Source organism: Pseudochaenichthys georgianus, chromosome 23 (genome assembly GCF_902827115.2).
Source record: "Pseudochaenichthys georgianus chromosome 23, fPseGeo1.2, whole genome shotgun sequence".
Taxonomy (NCBI): domain Eukaryota; kingdom Metazoa; phylum Chordata; class Actinopteri; order Perciformes; family Channichthyidae; genus Pseudochaenichthys; species Pseudochaenichthys georgianus.
In genome coordinates, this window is record NC_047525.1 from 15,997,955 (window position 1) to 16,019,451 (window position 21,497).

A 21,497-nucleotide genomic window follows, 5' to 3' on the forward strand; every position below is an offset into this window, starting at 1 on the left:
ACTCTGCAGAATCCTATGGGTGACGTCACGGACCCTACGTCCATTTAAATATACACTCTGGTATAGACCCGTTGTTGTGTCTCATTGCTGCTTCTTGCTCTGAATGTGCTGGTGTTGACTACATAGAGAAAATGTATTTACAGTGAATAAATGTAATCAAGCTGCTGTTCTCTTGAAACAGATATATGAACAGTATGAATTAAACTATGAAATGAAGGTTAAAATGATATTATGAGAAGCTCTCCTCCATACTCATGCACCACCGAGTGAATCCTGCAGAGGGCAGTGTGTGACTGTTCTGCTCTGTTTGTTTCATTGGGATAGGATTATGTGATTTAAAAATGATCTATGTATGTATTCATGCAACCAAAAAGTATCGATATGATTGGTCACACGGTCACAATGAAACACTTTGTAGCAGTGTGATCGAAATTGTCATTGTATCTGCTGTGCTTTCTTGTGCCTCTTTGTAATAATGTATATCTCACAATAAATCCTGAATTTGTTATATATGTAGCTCTAGTATATTCTATTATGTTCCAATTCACAGTTTCCCCGTTTTTCTGTAAACATTTAAGAATACACACGCACGCACCATTGTGCAAACTTTTCTCACCCCTGATTGGTTGATACTCATACAGAGAGGGTGGGCCAAAGCTGATTAATTAGCATACCTATGCAACCCCCTAAACCTCACCTGATGCCTTGCACTCATCGAGAGGGGCCTGTCACACAGTGGAGATTTGGGACCACTCACCCCCACACTCAGATCCGGGCACCGTTCATGGTCTGTGCGTAAAGGCGCACAGCCAAAAGACAACTTTACGCGCCCCAAAGAGTGCTTCGTCCTCCGGCTCCCCACGGTCGATGCTGCTTTCCCGTAAGAAGATTAGTGACTTTCACACCCGGTGGTGCTGAGTGCCGGCCGGTCCGACCCAGAGTCCCTGGTCCTCCATGAGGCTGGAGGCCGCAGCCAGGATGGATGTGTTCAGGATGCTGTGGGCAGCGAGGAAGCTGATCGTCGTTGTGTTCATCCCGTTGTTCCTGCTGCCACTACCGCTCATCCACCCCACCAGCGTGAGTACAAGTACAATTCAATGTAAAGATTATTACAACCAGAACATGTTTCAAAAGAGCACACTACAATTAAGGGGGAGATTACTGATAAACTACGACGTGTTTAACTGATTAAACTACTGGTCACTTTGGTAGGGGAATGTGAAGCAATGGTTGAACATTAAAAACGCAACATACATAACTGATGTACATTCAGGAATATTGACCTAAATTAGATCAGAGGTGTAAGGAGTACTCGTATCCTTTACTTAAGTACAAGTAGAAATACCAGTCCAAAAATACTCCAGTACAAGTAAATGTCCTTAATTCATACATAAGTAAAAAATAAAAAGTATTATCAGCTAAATGTACACAAAGTATCAAAAAAGTATCAACGTTTTATTTATTTTTCTAGAATGGCTACTTTCAAATACTAATCAAAGTTTATCACGAATACATGTGATCATTTTTATGTTTATTTCGTCTATGAGATGCCTTTTTTAACTACTAGTTTACTGCTATTGTTAGATCTGTATTTAAGTATTATGGTATGTTTTTTGACATGTAAGTAGTACCTGAACGTTTAAAAAAAAATCTAGAGGAGAAAATGGTTCACTATTTTCCTCTGAAATGTAGTGGAGTAGAAATAAGAAGTTGCATAACATTGATACACTCATGTACAAGTACCTCAAAAAAGTATATCAGTAAAATGCCTTTTCTTTTTAATCCACCTATGATGAGTTGCATGAAGAAACATCTGGAGATACAAATGCCAACATTGGTTAGTGGTACTCAAAAGTCTTAAAAAGATTATTATATGTGATTAATGTATGTATTACTATTATTATTTATTAAAACAAAAAAAACATCAACCAAAAAGTTAATTAATTAGTCATTATTAAATACGTAAAAAAACCTCATAAATACCTAAAACATCCGAAAGAGAGGTAAAGAAAACATCCACTGAATCTGTTGATGTCCGTCCTGCTAACGGCTTCACTGTGCTGATGGGATTTCAGTGTGTGGAGGGTGTGTGTGGGCCAATCAAACAATCAAAAGGCACACTGTTTTGATGGATGCTTGATCATCAGCTGAGCAGTGTGTGTGGATGGGAGATGTCGCGACATGTTGATGAGATGTAGATCAGTGTGCTGCTTAAAGCAGAGCGGCAGAGAACCGATACTCAGTTCAACTGCTTTCTGTGACTGCCGCTGAAGAGGCTCATGTTTGTCTAGGGAAGACAAATTAAATTGCATTTGAGACAAAAGGATTATCTTAATCTGCACAAATCCAATAGTACAAGCATTCCCTATTTAGTTGAATGTGTTCCTAATGTTTCCTTGCTAAGTTGTGTTTATATTATTGGATTTCTTCTTGTTGCATTTTGCTTCTTAACTACACTGGTATCATACAACTTCTGATTCAATGTCTTGCAGCATTTTGTTTGTCTGTTGTGTCAAACTTTCAGATTAGGTGAGGATTTTCCAAGTAGACAGGCTGATGTTTAGTGAGGTGGTGGTTAAAAAATGCCTGAGAAGCTTGACTTGGAATAGATTTTCTGTGTTAAGTATAACACACCAAGATTGTGTGAAGCAGTGAACCCAGATTCCAGCTTCAAAATGCTCTTTCACAATGTGGTCAACATTGGCCCCAGTTGTATTTTGTGTATTAACGCTACATTTGAACACTAATCTTTCCAAAGAAAACACACTCTTGTCAAAAAGAAAATGTTGTCTGTTGCTCAATTGATTTTGATCTGCAAAATTAATATATATATATATATATATATAATAAATACAGAATTTAAATACCAGTTATATTGGTATATGGTATATGTTACTTACACAAAATAGCACGTGATGAGCAAGGGAATTTTTTTTTTTTTCCAAAACAGGAAGCAAGTATGTGTATTTCCATCTTCTTGGATTGGAAAATACAGATTTGTTTAAGGTATTTTAAGTATTATTAAGTATTATTTTATCACTCACTTTCATGATAATCTCTTTCATTTGTATAATATGATTTGGTCCAGTGATGCTTCGTAAATGCTCACAACTTTAAAACAATACAAAAGTGGTGACGGCTGTGTGTTTATGTTACCAAAGAGCTCTTCTGCGACACATGTATTTGTGTTCTTCATAACATCTTAAATATTCAAAAGAACTGTTATGTCAGGATTTGTGGATGTTTGGCACGAGTAACTCTCACAACACGAGGCCACAAAGTACAAAAGAACAATCCTTCACTTCAAAGAAAAAGAAAGAAACAATCCAAGCAATTAAGTTATATAATCACCTACCACCACGCTGGATTTCAACCCCACGTTGCTTCCCTACGACTCCAGAGAACTCACACTGAGTCAAGAATGTGACAGACATTGTGTGTGTGTGTGTGTGTGTGTGTGTGTGTGTGTGTGTGTGTGTGTGTGTGTGTGTGTGTGTGTGTGTGTGTGTGTGTGTGTGTGTGTGTGTGTGTGTGTGTGTGACTAGCACTGTGTCCAGCTGCAGCAGAACAACATGGTGGATGTTGGGCCAGGTCAGAGAGAGAGAGAGAGACAGAAAGAAAGAAATCTAAAGCCAGTAGCAGATTTGCATAATGCTTGTGCCATTTTGCATCCCAATATAAAGTTAAAGTTGTGGTGAGGAAGTCAAGCTTTTAAAACGTAAGTGAGTCCGGCAGAACCTGTAAATGGATGCAAACACATTTTGCCTAGGTTGTTATCCCTTTAATGTCGCTCACGATTTGGTTTCATATAGTCTTTTCAAAATAAACGTCCACCTTCACAGGAAACAGCTTTGTTTAGTGTAGGAACATATTGTGTTTTTGGTTATATTATACCGACTAAAGTGGTGCAACAAACATGTATGAGAAGAGCCTTGTCGTTTGGAGCCCATGAGGTTGATATTTGTTTCACAACTACTGGATTGATTGTCTCTTAACTTGCTACATTCCTTGTCCTATCAGGATAGATTGTACTGTTTTTGGTGATTAGTTAACCTTTTACATGTCATCAGGTTGTTGACCCCCCTGTTATTATTGATGGCCACACAACATTGGAACTCTATATCCACTGATTGCTTCAATCAGATTGCTTCAATGGATATAGGTTTCAGCTGTGATCTGATCTACCTATAAAAGGAGTATTTTGTTTTCTTTCTAAATACCAATCGTCTCCATTTCCTAATGGTGTTGATTAGAAACTAATCAATGGGTTACATGTGTTGGCCTGTCAGCTGTTAAACTGTGGGAGGGCACCGTCCTTGTCATCTGATTAGAGTTTTTAGGTCATAGAGATATGTGTAACCTACTGAAACATACACACATTTTCTCTTTATGAACTTTTTTCTGGTTTTAAATGAAAATAAAATAAAAACCTTGAATGTTCATGAATAGATGTTGCCCCACTGTCATCCTATTTCCATCAAAAATAAATCTATTGGTAGGGTTTTTAGGTTTCACTTATTTCTTCTTGAAATCAGGTACAATGTAACGTGCTGGAAGCTTACATTAAACAACTTTAGGTCAGACCTTAAAGCAGGCCTCCTTCCATTAGAATAGCATGAATTCTGCTCATAGACAGTGTCAGTAGGAAGTCTTGTTATCATAGAGGCTATATCAGCCCCATCACGCCTCTCTGCTGACCCAGCTTTTGCCTTTTACTTGCAAAACTAAAACAAAGAGAGCACAAATGGATGTTTGAACATCTGACTGTTCTGCAGCTATCTTCTGATAACAGGAATAAGCAATAATCAGGTTCTGCTGAAAAGGCCTTCTGACTTTATTTATTTAGCCACGTTCGTCTTTTCTTATCTGTACATTTAGCCTTCGTTACCTAATGACACTTATTTTTTCCTCTACCCTATCTTGACTACATTTGCATGCACATTAACTTTCCACTATTATTCAGAATATTACATTATTGTGAATCTGGTACAGTTCAAACATGCTGTTATATGTTAGCATGCTTACGTTAGCATTAAGCACTGCTGTGCCTCAGTAAAGCCTCATAGAGCAACTAGCATGGCCTTGGACTGTTATTTCTGATGTGACACTTACCTGGATCTCATGAACAACGATCACAATTTGTTTAGCTCATCATGTTGAGGTGTGTTTGTTTGTTTGTTGTGTTTTAGTCAGTGTCAATCCATCACATCACTAATAACAAGAAGGTACATTGAAATGTTTTTTTAGAGGGTGCCATTTGGACTTCATAAGTTGGGTGAAATAAATACCTGATTTACCTACTTTTTAATGTTCTATTCTATAAAGGACATATCTAATTTGCTAAAAAACATTTTGGTCAAGCTCAGGCACCTAAATCTTTATATATATAGATATATTAACAACACGTGACACCCGAGATATGTCCACCCTGAAACAACTGATGTCCCTGTACTTGATATGCCCAGGTAAGACGCTGATCACCTGGTGCATCCTCATTGTGCCCTTAATAGGTGTCAGAGCAGGGACCTGAGGTGAAAAGAGAGGATATACAGTATGAGATATAATATTCAAAATATTTGGCCAATAACTATCAACGCCTCAAAATACTTACTGTGAATGTTTTTGCAGGGGTGCGGGGCATCTTTACCTCTGTTTTTGCTTCAACTTCCTCTTCACTGACAAAGAAGAGCTCCACTGTCGATTCCAGTCTCTTGAGTTTTTTGAAAAGAGTGATGGCATCTGGAACATCATCTGGAACATCTTCCCCCAAGCGCACAATTCGGTCCACTGACCGCTTCAATGTCCCTCCGATGCCATCTGGAGCTCCTTTGCCATGGCTGGCCTCAAATAAATTCCAGGTCTGTTCTTTGAAACCAACCCTGAATGGCTCAGTGGAAAGAAAGTCAAAGTTTCCCTTTTGCTTGTACTGGGTTGCCGGGCCATCACTGTAGAAGTGAAGCTTTTCCACCTTTGGACACTTGGTCTTCACCATCTCCAGGACAGGCTCCAGGTGGGCCCAGATCGCTGGTGGGTCATGTCGTCGTGAGGATGAGATTGAACAGAATGACAGTGGTGTCTGTTCAGTGGTGTACAGTACACCAGTGTGCAGCGTTGCCTGTTGATGGGATCCTCCAAAATGCACAGACTGGATCTCGTTGTGATATTTGCTGAAATCGATGTGGATTAAGCACTCGTTGGCTTGGAGGCTTTCCCGTAGCTGTCTGTAAGCACTGTATTGCCACCTGATGTTAAAAAGGTGCTTACGGAATTTGAATAGATTCTCTTGAAAATTGCTGACCAGTTCTGATTCAGTGCTCTGCACCTATTTTTTTTAAGTGTAATGGTCTTCCTCTCTTCCTCACCTGTCCTTTCAGTAGACCATTGTACAACTTGTACAATTTCCTCTGTGGCTGATTTCAGGTGAGGCGGCACTCTACACAATCACCGTAGGCGCAAGCTTTCATTTCTGTGGCACAGACAGGTCAACCATCTCCTCAATATTCTTGGAGACGACAATCCCATGGCTGTGGACGGGTGTCAGCCATGAACTGGAGGTTTTCATGGGTTTTACACTGGCACATGGCCCGATCAGCATCAGTAGGGGCCACGACCCAAAATGGCCGACATGCACAAAAAAGACAGTATGACACGTTGTCTGAGTTTTCGGATGCACATTTCCTCTAAAGGTTCTTGAGTGTGTCTGAAAGCAGTCGCTTCTGCATCTTCTTCTTCCTCACTGTGCTTGCGCCCAGTTGTCATACGACTCACGTCCTCACGAAGAAAGAAGGTATGGATACTGGCCAGTGGCGTAGCTATCGCCGCTGCATTGCACCGGGGCCCACAGCCGTCCAGGGGCCCATGACTGTTTCACGCAGTCTTCAAAGTAACCTAGCAACCTAAATTAATTTTTTATTTGTCTGTCCAATGACCTTGCTCCCTTTCATGTCATGTGATACCTTGCGTGACGAGCGAACCGTTTAATCAACATCAAAAGTTATATGTACTACACAGCTATAGCAGCAGCAAGATCGGCAGAATTATAACAAATTGAATAGCTTGCATTTATAATGTACAGCAAACCAAAACACAAGAGCGGCGCTCAAAAGAGAAAGGACAAGAGAGAACAAGGAGATGTAAAGGCTAAAAATTAGACCCTTTTTTTTGTCATACATCGTCCTCGAAATCGAACGCTAACGTTGGTAATGTTGACGTGCAGCCGGAGCCGGAGGCTAACGATAGCTCACCTGCCTCACCATCATCTAGCTCCACAAGTGAAGCTGTATCCGTGGCTGTGCGACCTTCTTCTCCAGCCAGGAGCCAGGAGGAGAGGATGGATTTGGCTGTGCCCGGCGGTGGTGGAGCCCTGAATGCAAATGACTGCAGTCTGTACTTTTTAATAGCCTACCACATGCCACTTTGGCTATTGTTTGCTTCACCCTTTCTCTTCTTGAGGCTTTGTATGTTTGAGCAATGTCCGCACTTATGGGGGGTGCCATTCCTATACAAATGCATGCCATTACTTTAAGTACTATACACCTATAATCCTAGTGTACATAATATACTAGATAATATACCCATCAGTGTTTCCCTAGGATTTTTTGCAGCAGTTTGTGTTGTGCCTATAGATCTAATGGTGGTGATAATGTATTATATTATAAAAACATTATTACAATGTTTTAATAGTAATATAATAATATAACAATAAATAATATAATATTAATATAATATTAACAAATGTTGTAATAAGTAAACAATACTTACATGTCCACCCTGTTAGGATGTTGTCCACCCTGTTAGTTGAATAAGCCTAACAGGGTGGATACTAACAGGGTGGACATTTTGAGCAAAAGTTAGCCTTTACCCTGCCTGTGTTAGCATATTTGCTAGCATGACCTTGGATACTTTATGAGGAATCAATAACTTTTTAAAGAAACTTTTTAAAATAATAAAATTCGATTAATATCCTTCATATTTAGGCCTAACAGGGTGGACATGTTATGTTCAAACACATCAAACTAAATTGACAGAAACATCAAAATCAGTTGTAAGAGCAGTAGAAACCCACACAGTTTACCTCAGTTGAATTTCCCGCCTCTGGTGTCATTTAATTTCATAGGTGTGATGTCACTAATGGGAGAAACACTGTATCCAGATATTAAATAAAAACCATGGTCAATAAAGACCATGGTCAAAAACAAGTACATTTCTAACACTATTTATTTTCTCCCCTTTCCTAGTATTACGTATGTGACCTGACAATATTTTCAATAGATGTTTGGGTTTAAAATTGTCCAAGTGTTGTCAAAAGTAATTGGTAGTCTTTTCGTAAGGTCTTAACAAATGTCACGAGATTCCTCTTAAGTTTTTAAGGTTGGGGAGCCTGTCGCTAAGCCTGCTACTGTTTTCAGTATGAAAGGCTGGTATGTTGTCATTATATAACCTAATGCAACATCCGTGTGTATGCTTGTTTGTGTTTGCAACCGAGTTAGAGTACAACAAATACGACATACTACTTTGAATACGACTACATGAAAAAAATGAACAAATTAGATACAAATCTTAATGAATGAGCTGTACAGAATATGGTTAGCATAAACTAAGCTAACTGCTACTAGCTTTGTGTGTCATCTCATCAATGATACTTGTTTCTACCTGCAGGAGGCATGCTGTGCGTACGTGCTGATGGTGACTGCAGTCTACTGGGTGTCTGAGGCTGTTCCTCTGGGTGCTGCTGCTCTGGTACCCGCTTTCCTCTATCCACTCTTTGGGGTGCTCAAGTCCAGCGAGGTGAGTTTCTATAAACTGCCTGTCTGTCAAACATTTCTCCCAGGCTTAAATACTCTGCTTATCCAGTGCAATTGCACAACAGTAGCAGGGTGGTTCAAATTAAGACATATAACATTTATATGTTATTACTATTTCAACAAGCATGTGTTTGACCTCCCTGCTCACGTTAGCCTCAATGCTAACTACCTAGCCTAATGTAGTAATGTAGGCCTTAGCTTAGTTATCAGAGTTTTTTTGCTCAATAAATGGCTGGCTGCTGCTTCTGTAAACAGAAAGGTTAAAGAGATTAAAGAGGTTTTTTCCATCAACCTTTGACTGCCAGATTAACATTTCAGTGCACTCTCTGCCCCCCCCCCCCCTTTAAGACAAGTTAGGTTGGTGCTGATAACATGATTGAGCTCAGTAATGAGCTCTATTGACCTTAGTGTAGTTAAGTCTGTGTGCATGTTGCAGAGCACAGTTTGTTTGATAAAGAATGGCACACATCCTCTAAAATACAGTCACAGTCAATGTGAGACTTGCATGTAAAAGCTACATGCGTGGTTTTCAGAATAATTCATGTATGAAGGCTTTGTTACAGTTCGAGCTAAGCACTTATTAGGTCTAAACCAGGTAGGGCCTAACAGCATCGGCTAATCGGATGTATATAGACATTTTTATTCATTGGGATAAACCCCTTGAGATGCACCATCTCGTTTTCAAGGGGGTCCCGACAATAGCAACAACTTACAGACATACATAAACAAAAAGACAAAATGCAAAACATGACACACAAGACAAACCACATACAGTCTGTTAAGTGCAATGCATACAATCATTACAATTTGAGAGACAGTGGAGCAAATCAGTTTCATCATTATCAGTTTCATTAATAACAAGTGCAGACCAGTTGAAAGTGAGATGATAATGCATGTTTAAACATACCCAAGGATGCAAGAGATCTAATAGCAGCAGGTAAAGTATTCCAGTCTGTTGGGGCTTTGAAAATGAACGCTCTTCTGGCCATACATTTTTTTGCAGAGGGGACAGAGAAATAAATCTGAACAGAATGTCTAACTTGATGATTTGACGAGTAGGGTATGAAACACTGCTTTAAATAAGGGGGATAGTTAAGATAAATGCATTTAAATATCAGCTGAAGCCAATGCGTGTGTCTTCTTACATTTAAAGAAGGCCATTTAAGTTGGTTATACATATATTGTGCAGTGATATTGTGCAGTGATGTGTACGAAAAGGACAACCAAGAACAAATCTGCTTAGTCTGTTGTAGGCTATGTTGAGTGGAGCAAGATCTGATTTATGTGCATTTTGGTAGACAACATCACAATAGTCCATAATCGGAAGAATAAGTTGAGAAGCAATTCTCTTTCGGACACTGAGCGTAAAACAATTGCGAGAGCGGTTCCGTAATTGACTTTTTGTATTACATGCTTTATATGTAGTTTAAATGAAAGTTCAGAGTCTAGCCATACACCAAGATATTTAAAGCTATCAACTTTATGCAGAGAAGTACCATCCTTACATGTTATTACTACATTAGGTTTGGATTTGAGCTTCTGCCTGGTACCAAATACCATGGTATAAGATTTTGTTTTGTTAAGCAGTAGTTTATTGTGTGATAGCCAGTCCTGTAAGATATTAAAATCCGATTGAAGAGAGATCTGAATTTGTGAAAAATCAGATTTGGATGTATATATGACAGTGTCATCAGCATAAAGGTGAGTACAACAATTAATGAGACAAGAAGATAAATAATTTATGTAAATAGAGAACAGAAGTGGGCCCAGAGTTGAGGGTACACCCTTTTGTTGGATCAACAGGTCAGACTGTTTTCCATTAACAACCACACATTGCTTTCTTCTGTGAAGGTACGAGTTAAACCATAACACTGTATTATTAGAAAGGCCAATGCCGTGAAGTTTATCCAAGAGCAGATATCGATCAACGAAATCAAAGGCTTTTGTCAAGTAAATAAAAATGGCACCTGTGAGTTCACCATCATCTGGAGCAGAGTACAAGTCATTCGTAAATTTAAGTAGGGAAGTTGTTGTGGAGTGATTAGGCCTGAAACCAGATTGAACCGGAGATACAATATTATAAGTATTGAGATAATGTGACAGTTGATTATAAATTATTTTCTCCAAAACTTTGGAAATAGAACAGATTATAGAGATTGGTCTATAATTAAATAAATTAAAGTAAATCACCACCTTTATGCAGTGGAATGATGCGTGCACATTTCTAAATAGTTGGCAACTCACAGGTGGACAAAGACAGGTTGAACAAATCAGCGAGTGGGTACATGAGAATATGGGACGCCAATTTTATGAACCTGTTTTCTATACCATCGAGGCCTGCTCTGCCATCCACTTTTAATTCATAATTTTGACATTTTACATAGGATTGATTAAAATGTAAACTATTGACTTAATAATGAAATTCTTAATATAGTATATACATTATAGAAATATGTTATATATTGTGTGCAAACAATAAACTTGTAAATTATTATCATTAATTAATTACAGATAATTTCCCATCAATAAATATGTCTAAAATAACCCTTTCTTATGAGCATTACATAAAAAGGGGTCTGTACGCCTCATATGACCAAATCGCATTGACAAACAGTGAGAAAGCTGCTGTAAGCCTCTTGTGATGGGGTTGTGTGAATATGCCAGCTCAGCACTTTATGCAACATGTTCACTATTATCGTCCTCACTGTGCCACTTTACCAAGGAACACATAGTGAGCGCTGGCTCTTTTTTCCATCAGCTGCTTTAAAGCTGGCAAAAAAATGTAGGAATGTTCTCCTAGTCTGCTGCGTCTCACTGTTGGGGCACATCATCTGAACCACACCATGTGGTTCTGTCATTGAAAAGGTTTAAAGAAATCAAGTTCCCCAAAAATTCAAGTCTCCTAAGTCACTTTTAAGACCCAAGACATGTCAACATTTATTGTAAATGACCTGTTGTTTTTACAGTAGAAGGGATTAACCATGTAAATTAAAGTAGGACAGATTACATTATTCATCAGCAGAGGTGCAAAGTAACAAAGGACATTTACTCAAGAACTTAATCACGGTTGTGAGGTAGAAAAAAACCATGTAGTACAAATACCTCACAACCGTGAGGTATTTGTACTACATGGTTTTTTTCTTTTCATGCACATTTCTACATCTGCTGTACCACATGTCAAGGGGAAATGTTCTACTTTTTACTTCTGTCCATTTATTTTACAGTTTCAGTTCCTAGATAATTAATACATTTACATTTTGCACACAAAGAAATGCACAAGAATATTTAGGCTTTCATGTACAGCTGGGAAGTTAAGCCCATTAATATAGTAGGAATATGTTTATTGTTTCAGTAACTCTACATGTAAAAACAGTATATTCCCAGCTTCTAAAATGTAATGATTTTTCTGCATTGTGTAATTATTCTTTTTAAATTTAAAGTACATTCTCCTCATTATGCGTGATGATATTTGCACTTTTACCTACATTTTTTATCTAAATATTTATTCGGCCATTGGTCATCAGTGAACTCCAGTTTAGTAGTATAAAGACTATCTTCCTGAACAAAGGCAGAGCTTTGGTGGGGCAACATTATCTGTATCAGTTTTATTCCGTAATGTTATTCTTGTCATTTCTCCATCGGACCTCAATTCCATGAAGGAAGTTTTGAAATATCCAGTTTTAGAGGTAGAAGCCGAGAGTTTAAATCCCTACACCCTGTGTAGTTGCTTTGCTGTTTTACTACTTTAAATGACAGAGAAAGATGGAGTGTTGTGAAAAATGTGCAGCAGCAGGAGGAAGTGAAACGGTTTTAGGTGAGAGGTTAGGAGACGTGGGCTTATACAACACTTTGAGGCCATGAACCCTGCGGGTGGGAAGTAGAGCAGATTAAAAAGAACAAACGGCAAACTGTTAGTGTTGATCCAAACCAAGGAAGCAAAGGTTGGACAAAAGGCTCCATTGCTGCTTCTTGTCTCCTCAGATCTCATCACATTCCTACATTTAATCTTGTGCCTTCAACCAATTTGTAAAAGTCAAATAATTGTTTTAACTGGAATAAAAACAAAGCCTGTGTGTGTTTGTTTAGGTTGCAGCAGAATACTGTAAAGACACCACCCTGCTGCTGATGGGAGTCATCTGTCTCGCAGCCTCCATAGAGAAGTGGAACCTGCACAAACGCATCGCTCTGCGCATGGTGATGATCGCAGGGGCCAAGCCTGGCATGTAAGCAGCACACGTGCACACACATACACAAACAATACAACATTTTAAAGATAATTTATGGGCCAACAGTGCCTTTTTTTCTTTTAAAGTCAGATTTGAAAAGACAGAGGGGACGAACCCCAGCAGTTCCTGTCATATTAACTAATTCAGCTCCCTGTCTCTCCTGCAGGTTGGTGCTGGGCTTCATGTGCTGCACAGTGTTCCTGTCCATGTGGCTTAGCAACACGTCCACCACAGCCATGGTGATGCCCATAGCCGAGGCCGTCCTGCAGCAGCTGATCTGCACCGGCCTGGCCGACGGACACGCCGACTCAGAAACCGTACAGGCGCCCGAGGACGACAGCGGTACGTCTGGCTCAGTCACCACAGGGGGGGGGGGGGGGCTCTGAACAGTGAAGGCTTCAATGTGATGATGATGGTGTATTAAACAATATTTGTAGTTAGAGAAATGTAACAAGTTCCACCAACAATTGTTTTGTTACACGCTAATGTTGATCATCGTTTGTGCAGCTGCTTCAGAAAAAGAGGAGGGCAACCTGGACAAAAACCAGCTAGAGCTGCTCTACCACAACAACAGGTATGTGCATGTGTGTATTTAACATTAAACAAGATTGCTTTTAGAAATACTCATCCAATGGAAACCAAAATGTTAGCTGAGTTATTTTGTTATTGTTTATTTTCTCTCCTCTTCTCTCTGCAGCAGTGTCTGCTCTAAGCAGGAGCTAACAACACTCAGTGAGGTGAGACCAACAGAGGCTTTTCCACCAAGCAGACACTCAACAAATAACCAGCAGTCATATCATGCAAGTGAAGGATTTCTCTCTGAGTCTTCTTATCTTGGTCTCAGGTGCAGTGTTGTGAGGGGAATGGTGTGGGTCTGGAGGCAACCTCTAACCCGACGTACATCAGGCACACCAACGGACTCCTGCCTCAGGTTGGGAACACACACACACACACACACACTCACACACACACACACACACACACACACACACACACACACACACACACACACACACACATTCACGAGAGATTAAAGAGGCGTAATACATTTTTCGCTTGATTTACGATATTCTCCTCCCTCTCTCTCAGGTTGCGATTGAGTTCCCAAATGTGAAGCGCATAAAGGCCAGGAGAGACTCCCAGTATCCCACCAAGAGGGATCACATGATCTGTAAATGCCTGACGCTCAGCATCACCTACGCTGCCACCATCGGCGGGCTCATCACCATCACTGGCACCTCCACCAACCTCATCTTTGCTGAGCAGTTTAACAAGTAGGTTTGTGTAGATATGCGTCTGTATGCGTAGGTACACGTCGTTACACGTAGGTGCATGTATGTGGACGTGGGTAGAAGGACATACACGTCGGTAGATACATGTTGAAACATGAATGTAACCGTAGATACACGTAGACACGAAGGTACACATAGGTATACATGGATACATGTAGATACACAAAGGTACCTGTAAAAACACGTAGCTACACGGAAACCCAAAAAATAGGTATTCATAGATACACAAAGGTACATTTAGGTAAATGTACTGTAGGTACACACATACACATACACATAGATACACGTAGGTACACATGACAAAGTACATGTAGGTAAACATAAGTACATGTACGTGCACACCTCGTCAATCCACCTTCCTCTGACCGCAAGATTAATTGAAAGCAGGTTTAGCATGGGTTGGGTGCTGCTGTCACACAGTTGTTTTGGTATGGTATTAGCTCCAGTAAACACCATCCACACTTTGAGACATGATTACGGCTTGATTGGTTTCTTGGCGTCTGTGCTGGTCAGACTGAGACAGTCCCTGTTAACTCAGTGTCTGGAGGGCTCACACTGCTTAGCCTCTATAATGAGCGATTTCCTCCAGCCGCAGCAATAAGCCCAGCAGAATGGCCTCCTTCATGTCTCAGCTTGTTGGACAAAGGTCAGGTTTTGGTTCTGCCTGTGTGTGCAATTGTAAATGTAATCCTAAAATGATACAGCACTCCATCCAAGCGGTGTGAACAATTAGAACATTTCCCCCCCAATATTTCCGTTCCATTGAAGTCGATGTCTGCTTCTCTCTTTGTCTCTTCAGTCGGTATCCAGATGCTAAGGTGATCAATTTCGGCACATGGTTTATCTTCAGCTTCCCCATCGCCATCATCATGCTGGTCCTCACCTGGCTGTGGCTGCACTTCCTCTTCCTGGGCTGCAAGTGAGTGTGTGGGAGTGTATATTTTAAAGATGTGTACTGTACTGTGTGAACATACATATACGTAATGCATCTCATCATTACAGACTCCCGTGAGAATCCTGTTGAGTTACACTGTGGTTGCATGTTTAACACACACACTGAATGTGCCTGATTGTTTTGTGTGTGTTCAGCTTCAGGGAAACGTGCTCGTGGAGTAAGACACGCAAAACCAGGAGAGAGATGCTGTCCGAGAAGAGGATCCATGAGGAGTACGCCAAACTGGGACCCATCAGGTGTGTGCATGTGTTTCTATGTGTGTCTGGTTTATTTGTTGGAGCTTTACCGACTTAACTGGATGTCCCTGAGATTGGTATGTTGTATTTTAGGGAATTTAGTTGGTTATTGTGGGGATTTTTTGTTATTTAATCAAGGACATGGGCCACTTTTAGGTGATTTGCAGTTGAAACTAATCAACTCCGTACAGTAAAAACTAATTAGTTTGAAAATCATGCATTTATTTGAGCCAATTGGAAGTTTTTTTAACATTCAAAGACGTTACGGATTATTCTATGAGCCATACCTAGACATTACTCATGTAATTGTTGCTCATATGCGGCTGTGGTTCATATGTGTGTCGTAGCTACCCAGAGGTGGTGACCGGTGTTTTCTTCATCCTGATGACCCTGCTGTGGTTCACCAGAGAGCCAGGTTTTGTGCCCGGCTGGACATCCCTATTTGAGAAGTGAGTGCCCACCATGTTGCGTAACACCACACACACATTAGACTTACACTCTCACACAGACACACATTTTCTTCTCTCTTCTTTTGCATCTTTTATATCTGTGGTGTTCTCCCTCTCAGGAAAGGCTACAGGACAGACGCCACAGTCTCTGTACTTCTGGGCTTCCTGCTCTTCCTCATCCCTGCCAGGCGACCGTTCTCCTCCTCCTGCTCTTCCTCCAGTTGTAGGAACACAGGTCAGAACTTTGGAATTTTAAACTTTGTCAAAAATATGTTCATTAAGTCAGCATAAACCATTATAAACACAGAGATAAACTGACATTTTCTCTGATTAAAAAAGATGCAGAGTCCGACCCAATGGCTCCCATGATCACCTGGAAGGACTTCCAGAAACTGATGCCGTGGGAGATCGTGATCCTGGTGGGAGGCGGCTATGCGCTGGCTGCTGGTTGTAAGGTACTATACATGTGTTGGTGGACTGCAAGTTATCTCATGAGGGTTAGGAAGCTTCTAGATGAGAAGTCTCGATCTGATTTGATCTGTCCGTGTGTGTGCAGGTGTCAGGCCTGTCAGTGTGGATCGGCAGACAGCTGGAGCCCATGAGTGGTCTTCCTCCGTGGGCCGTCACCCTGCTGGCCTGCCTGCTGGTGTCAGCGGTCACAGAGTTTGCCTCCAACCCTGCGACTCTTACCGTCTTCCTGCCCATCCTGTCAGCGCTGGTATGAAACTCCTTTTCACACAACTACAGTATTCTCAATACTTGGTCCCAATACCTGGGTTTGGGTGGCTCTACAGGGGCCTGTAAACTGGATGTTTAGAGACACCAGAGAGGAACAGAAGTATTGACAGAAATTCAAAACAAATCTAAACTTTTGATAAAAAGTACTTCACATGCAAGTATTTCACATTTTTGAAGAATATTTATTTTAAAACGTGCAACATGTTGCTAATTTCTGCTTCAATACCACTCTTTTTAATGAACTTATACAATGGAGATCAAGCACACTGGAGAAAAACAATAACACAGCTTTCTGACACAATTGAACCTTTTAAGGAAGCATGCTCACTGGGTTTCTTTTAATGAGTGCGTTTAAGAGGTGCTGGAAGGTGGATTTTCGTACCTTCAGACAGAGCCAGGCTAGCCGTTTGCCCGTGTTTATTCTAAGCTTAGATAACCGGCTGCTGCATCTTATTGAAGAGACGGATATTTGAACGCATGATAGTAGTTCAAAAAATGTCCACTCTAGCGTTAAAAGCCACAAATTATCTCTAGGGTTTTTTGCTGTGTTGGAGAAATTATCCTTTCATCACACATATCCTCAAAAGCAACTAATTAGACATTTGCTTCCTACTTATGAATGACTCCCCCATATTGCTCAGAGGTAAAGCTAATGTCGTGTGCATGTGTTAGCAGGAAGCTTTATAAACCCACACTCGGCATCTTGTCTGTACGATGTATCTAAGCCTCCCTCCCTCCCTCCCTCCCTCCCTCCCTCCCTGCAGTCAGAGACTCTGCGCATCAACCCGCTGCACACTCTGATCCCCTCCACCATGTGCGTGTCATTCGGGGTCATGCTTCCAGTCGGGAACCCCCCCAACGCCATCGTCTTTAGTTACGGCCACGTGAAGATCAGCGACATGGTAAACACACACACACACACACACACACACACACACACACACACACACACACACACACACACACACACACACACACACACACACACACACACACACACCACACACACACACACACACACACACACACACACACACACACACACACACACACACACTCAGTCACATGCTCTATCTGCACCTGTATCATCAAAAGGCTAAGAGTACAATGTGTCAAAGTTCTTTAATCACGAGGATGAGATGTCCTAACTCTCGCTGGTTTTCAGGAAGACAAAGGCTTACAGCGGGAGCTAACCCAACGTGTTTTCTCCTCTTTGTATCCTCCAGGTGAAAGCAGGCTTTGGGGTGAATCTGATCGGCGTGGTGGTGGTGATGTTGGCCATCAGCACGTGGGGGGTTCCCCTGTTCAACCTGAATGAGTTTCCAGACTGGGCAGTTGCCAGGAACGTCACTGGGGGCTTGTAACCACCACGGAATAACTGAGAGACAGAGAGGGAAAGAGATGGGGCAGTGTTTCTGAAAAAAAAAGACAAAAAGAAAATGATGACAAGAGGACCGTCTTGCTCAGAGTTTAACCCTTTATTAGACGCATAACTATACCTGAAGAAGAAGAAGATGATGAAGAAGAAGAGAGCAAAAACAATACCTGTTGATGCAATAATAAGTATTATATTTTAATAACAAGGACAGAATGCCTTTGTCACAGTGGCCTCTGTGCTCTGACTTCCAGCCACAGCATTTTTTTACCATCGTCAACCAAGTTTGATAGAGATTCTGTTTTCCACAAAATCACTGAAAATATTTTTTGTTGTTTTGATTCAAAATAGCGATTTGTAAACTGTTTTCAGGGCCACATCATGCCTTATTAGTTGATGTTTAGATATAAATAAGCTATATGGCCATACTACTGTAAGTAAGCCTCTTTTTACTGCATGCTTCCTGCTGTACTTTATGTATGATTCTTTAACCAGATCATCATGGAAAGATTCCTGAGAGAATTTGAAGTATAATTCTGATATATCCAGTTGTCTTTACTGTCCGATGTGAAGCCAGGTAAATGCATGAGAAGAGACTTCTACTAAGACTGATAATGTACTGTATACATGCATGCTGGTCCAGCCTTTCAGATGTGCCTAGTATCTTATGATGTCTCTCATATGGTGTTTTTGTTCTTTTGCCAACAAATTGGGAGCTTGATGTCCGCCTGATGTCTTGTTCAAAGTTACTGAAGCTGATCATACTGTGAACACACCATAGTGACCTTCCGTATTACTGCCTGTCATACCAACGCCAGGCCTTCCTCCTTAAAGCATGGAACACAAGCTTTTTACCTTGCTATTTCTCAGACATACGATTTTATTAGATAACATTCATATATTAAGAATGTAAGCTGTATTTAAGGTATAGATAGCTGAATCCTACAAGAGTTTATTTTATGCAGACTTAATTATCAAGTTACTTTTCATTGTAGCCTTTCCTTGCCATTTAAGTGGTGTTACACACTCCTGGCATTATTTTTTTGTTTATTGACCCGTGTGCCTTTGATCCTGAATTAACTTTGTCTTGCTTAATTACTTTGTTTGACTTTTGCTTGTTGGTCAGATGCGTTTTTTTTGTCATATTGAATACATCTGAAATCATAACATTCATAAAATCTTAGAAAAATCTACTAGCTATGCAAATATGATGTATGAAATATATGATCAATAATCAAAAGCTACTGGAGTTAACATTGAAACATATATTTTAAAATGTGTGGTATTAGCATGTTAAGCTACAGGATGATCATGTTTGGTTTTTGTTTTGGTTACCCTGGAGGTGTGATTTTTCTCCTGGCATGTGAAGCTAAAAGAAATTCAGAGTTGGGAGGCAGCAAAGTTACTTATTGTGTCTGAATGCAGCACCCAAAGCCTTTAAGGAGGAGAGAGGCAGCACAGGGTGGGATTGAACAAATGTTCAATTAAATGTCAAATCACAATTCTGTCGTCTGGAGGGAAAAGGCTTGCACAAAGACATAGATGCAATGAACTGCAAAAATAGCCTTTATATTTTGTACACACATTGTAATGCAATTTGTGACTTTTTATATCACTACATTCTAAGTTTAGGTCAGTGTGGGTAGAGTGAAAAGCCATAGATGCTTTTGTAATTTGTCCTGCCCTACTGAAGGTTTCATACAACTTTATGGTGTAAGAGCAACACTCCTTTGTAAATAAATACAGATTTGTAATATAAAATGTATGTGCCTGTTTCCAAATGAGCTGTCTCATGTCTCAAGAGGAAAACTAGAGTTAAGATGATACAACAATAAACCTGCATTGAATTCATTTTATTTATTTACATCCAACAGCCCAAGTCAGTCACACTTAAAGATGTTGATAAATCCGGATTAAAAGGAAAGCATCAGTAAAGATCAGCATTTATTGATCAAAGGCAATTTTTCAAATTTCAAACCGCATTATTGTAAAGTTTTACCACAGTGACATTACATGTAATTTCCAGGTGGATTCACCATCGTTCCTCTCTCGTCGTGTCGTTTAAAACATCTCAGAGCAGCTGAGCTAAGAGAAGCTCAAATCATTTTGAAACAAGTCGCTGGTGAAATGCATGTTCCTGGATGCAGCTTTAATCTTTGTACAAATAAATAATCACAGTGGTGAAGTCCATAATAAAGTTAGAAAACTCCTCTGGCTCTGATCTGAAAGCCAGCCAGAGTGCAGGTTTTGGTTAGGAAGGTTGCTTAGGGCCTTCAGCCGGCTTGAATCCTTCGGTCTCCATCTTCGCTTTGTATTTCAGATAATCTCTCCTCTTGCTGAAATATTTCACCTGTCAGGGAAAATATAAAAAGATGAGTGACGACCCCATTTTAACTGAAGCTGTAGCTTTCACCTGATTGGGGAGGGATGAGGCATATTCTTGTTTTTTTTCTAGATTACTGATATTGAGATTGTTTAAACACTGCCACGGTTCATCCTTTCTGGCACCAGAGATGTCAGTAATCACACGGATAAAGAGGGGATATTTTACCCATTGAGCAGGACAGTTGGACTCGAACTCGCCCTGGAACTTCAGGCAGGATTCAGCTTTGTCCCCGTTGTCATCCAGACACTTCCACAGCAGGTCCCTGGAGTCCCAGCAGGCCTTTCTCTCTGAAGAGTTAGGAGCACTCATCGCAGCTTGATCCTGGGAGAGATGTAAAAAAACGTAAGGCTAGGAGAGGGATCCCTCCTCTGTTGCTCTCCCTGAGGTTTCTCCCATTTGTTCCCCTTAAACTGTGGGTTTTTCTCTGGAAGTTGTTCCTTGTACGATGTGAGGGTCTGAGGACAGAGGGTGTCGTTTTTTCTCATACTGATATTCTGAACAATCTGTGCTGTTGTATTTGCTGTAAAGTGTCTCTACTGTAAGCTAATTTTATTATATGTACAGCACTTTGGCTCGACCAAAAATCGTTTATAAATGTGCTCTATAAATAAAACTTGATTTGATTAAGCAACAGAAATGGATGTAGCTTCAACTGTGTGAAAAAAATCCAACTATGATTTAAAATGTCTCACTATCGTACCTTACTGTAATACCACTGCTACTTGATCACACGTTTTTACAGTCTAACCCCATATCCTTCCTGTTAACACAAACTATCGTTACTTACTTACTTACTGTGTGTTTATGCTGTAATGTTCAGCCTCAGTAGAGCCACTATCGTCGCTTTGATAATAACTACAAATAGTACATATTTTGATACAAACTATCACTATTCACCGCTCCTGTCTCTCCATTAAAGCCGAATAAACAGAGTAAAACTGTCCCTAAAGCAGAGACTTTTGTAACGTTTATCACTGAAGGACACGAGCGACAACACTTCCTTGTCGCGTTGTGATGACGTTTAGGCGTGCTTGAC

General features: G+C 40.4%; 3 protein-coding genes across 13 annotated transcripts in view; 1 reads left to right on the forward strand and 2 right to left on the reverse strand.

Annotated features, from left to right (window-relative positions):
* LOC117468409 (uncharacterized) overlaps window positions 1-3,400 on the reverse strand; it is a 49,070-nt gene extending 45,670 nt beyond the window's left edge. For 2 of the 6 annotated variants that reach the window (XM_071201767.1, XM_071201770.1), the window contains exon 1: window positions 758-848. The gene's annotated coding sequence lies outside the window, so the exon portion shown is untranslated. Of the gene's footprint in view, window positions 1-697; window positions 850-1,983; window positions 2,116-3,355 lie in introns of those variants that run through there. The other 4 variants (XM_071201772.1, XM_071201769.1, XM_034112495.2 and 1 more) reach the window with 4 other exon arrangements.
* slc13a4 (solute carrier family 13 member 4) lies at window positions 717-19,926 on the forward strand. Of its 4 annotated transcripts, none has more exons than XM_034074851.1 (16): window positions 717-1,077; window positions 8,659-8,787; window positions 12,891-13,027; window positions 13,197-13,372; window positions 13,538-13,604; window positions 13,728-13,767; window positions 13,875-13,961; window positions 14,120-14,304; window positions 15,122-15,241; window positions 15,412-15,513; window positions 15,861-15,962; window positions 16,082-16,197; window positions 16,302-16,417; window positions 16,519-16,680; window positions 17,465-17,602; window positions 17,927-19,926. In XM_034074851.1, the coding sequence occupies exons 1-16, from the start codon at window positions 955-957 to the stop codon at window positions 18,062-18,064; spliced, it is 1,938 nt and encodes a 645-aa protein (XP_033930742.1). In that variant the 5' UTR covers window positions 717-954; the 3' UTR covers window positions 18,065-19,926. The 4 variants fall into 4 exon arrangements, with proteins under 4 accessions (XP_033930742.1, XP_033930744.1, XP_071057867.1 ...); XM_034074853.1 differs by having other exon boundaries at window positions 16,308-16,417; XM_071201766.1 differs by having other exon boundaries at window positions 13,881-13,961.
* Window positions 19,914-21,481, reverse strand: coa6 (cytochrome c oxidase assembly factor 6). Of its 3 annotated transcripts, none has more exons than XM_034074855.2 (3): window positions 21,257-21,481; window positions 20,627-20,782; window positions 19,914-20,425 (listed from the first exon to the last, which is right to left on the reverse strand). In XM_034074855.2, the coding sequence occupies exons 2-3, from the start codon at window positions 20,768-20,770 to the stop codon at window positions 20,327-20,329; spliced, it is 243 nt and encodes an 80-aa protein (XP_033930746.1). In that variant the 5' UTR covers window positions 20,771-20,782; window positions 21,257-21,481; the 3' UTR covers window positions 19,914-20,326. The 3 variants fall into 3 exon arrangements, with proteins under 3 accessions (XP_033930746.1, XP_033930747.1, XP_033930748.1); XM_034074856.2 differs by having other exon boundaries at window positions 21,253-21,481; XM_034074857.2 differs by having other exon boundaries at window positions 21,249-21,481.
* Between the last annotated feature and the right edge of the window lie 16 nt (window positions 21,482-21,497).

Bases quoted from the DNA above. Each gene is read 5' to 3' on its own strand.
- slc13a4 (XM_034074851.1), top strand. From the start codon at position 955: ATGAGGCTGGAGGCCGCAGCCAGGATGGATGTGTTCAGGATGCTGTGG. The intron at 15,963-16,081 runs GTGAGTGCCCAC...TCTCCCTCTCAG, and splicing joins TGGACATCCCTATTTGAGAA to GAAAGGCTACAGGACAGACG. The intron at 16,681-17,464 runs GTATGAAACTCC...CCCTCCCTGCAG, and splicing joins TGCCCATCCTGTCAGCGCTG to TCAGAGACTCTGCGCATCAA.
- coa6 (XM_034074855.2), bottom strand. From the start codon at position 20,770: ATGAGTGCTCCTAACTCTTCAGAGAGAAAGGCCTGCTGGGACTCCAGG. The intron at 20,426-20,626 runs GTAAAATATCCC...TTTCCCTGACAG, and splicing joins CCAACTGTCCTGCTCAATGG to GTGAAATATTTCAGCAAGAG.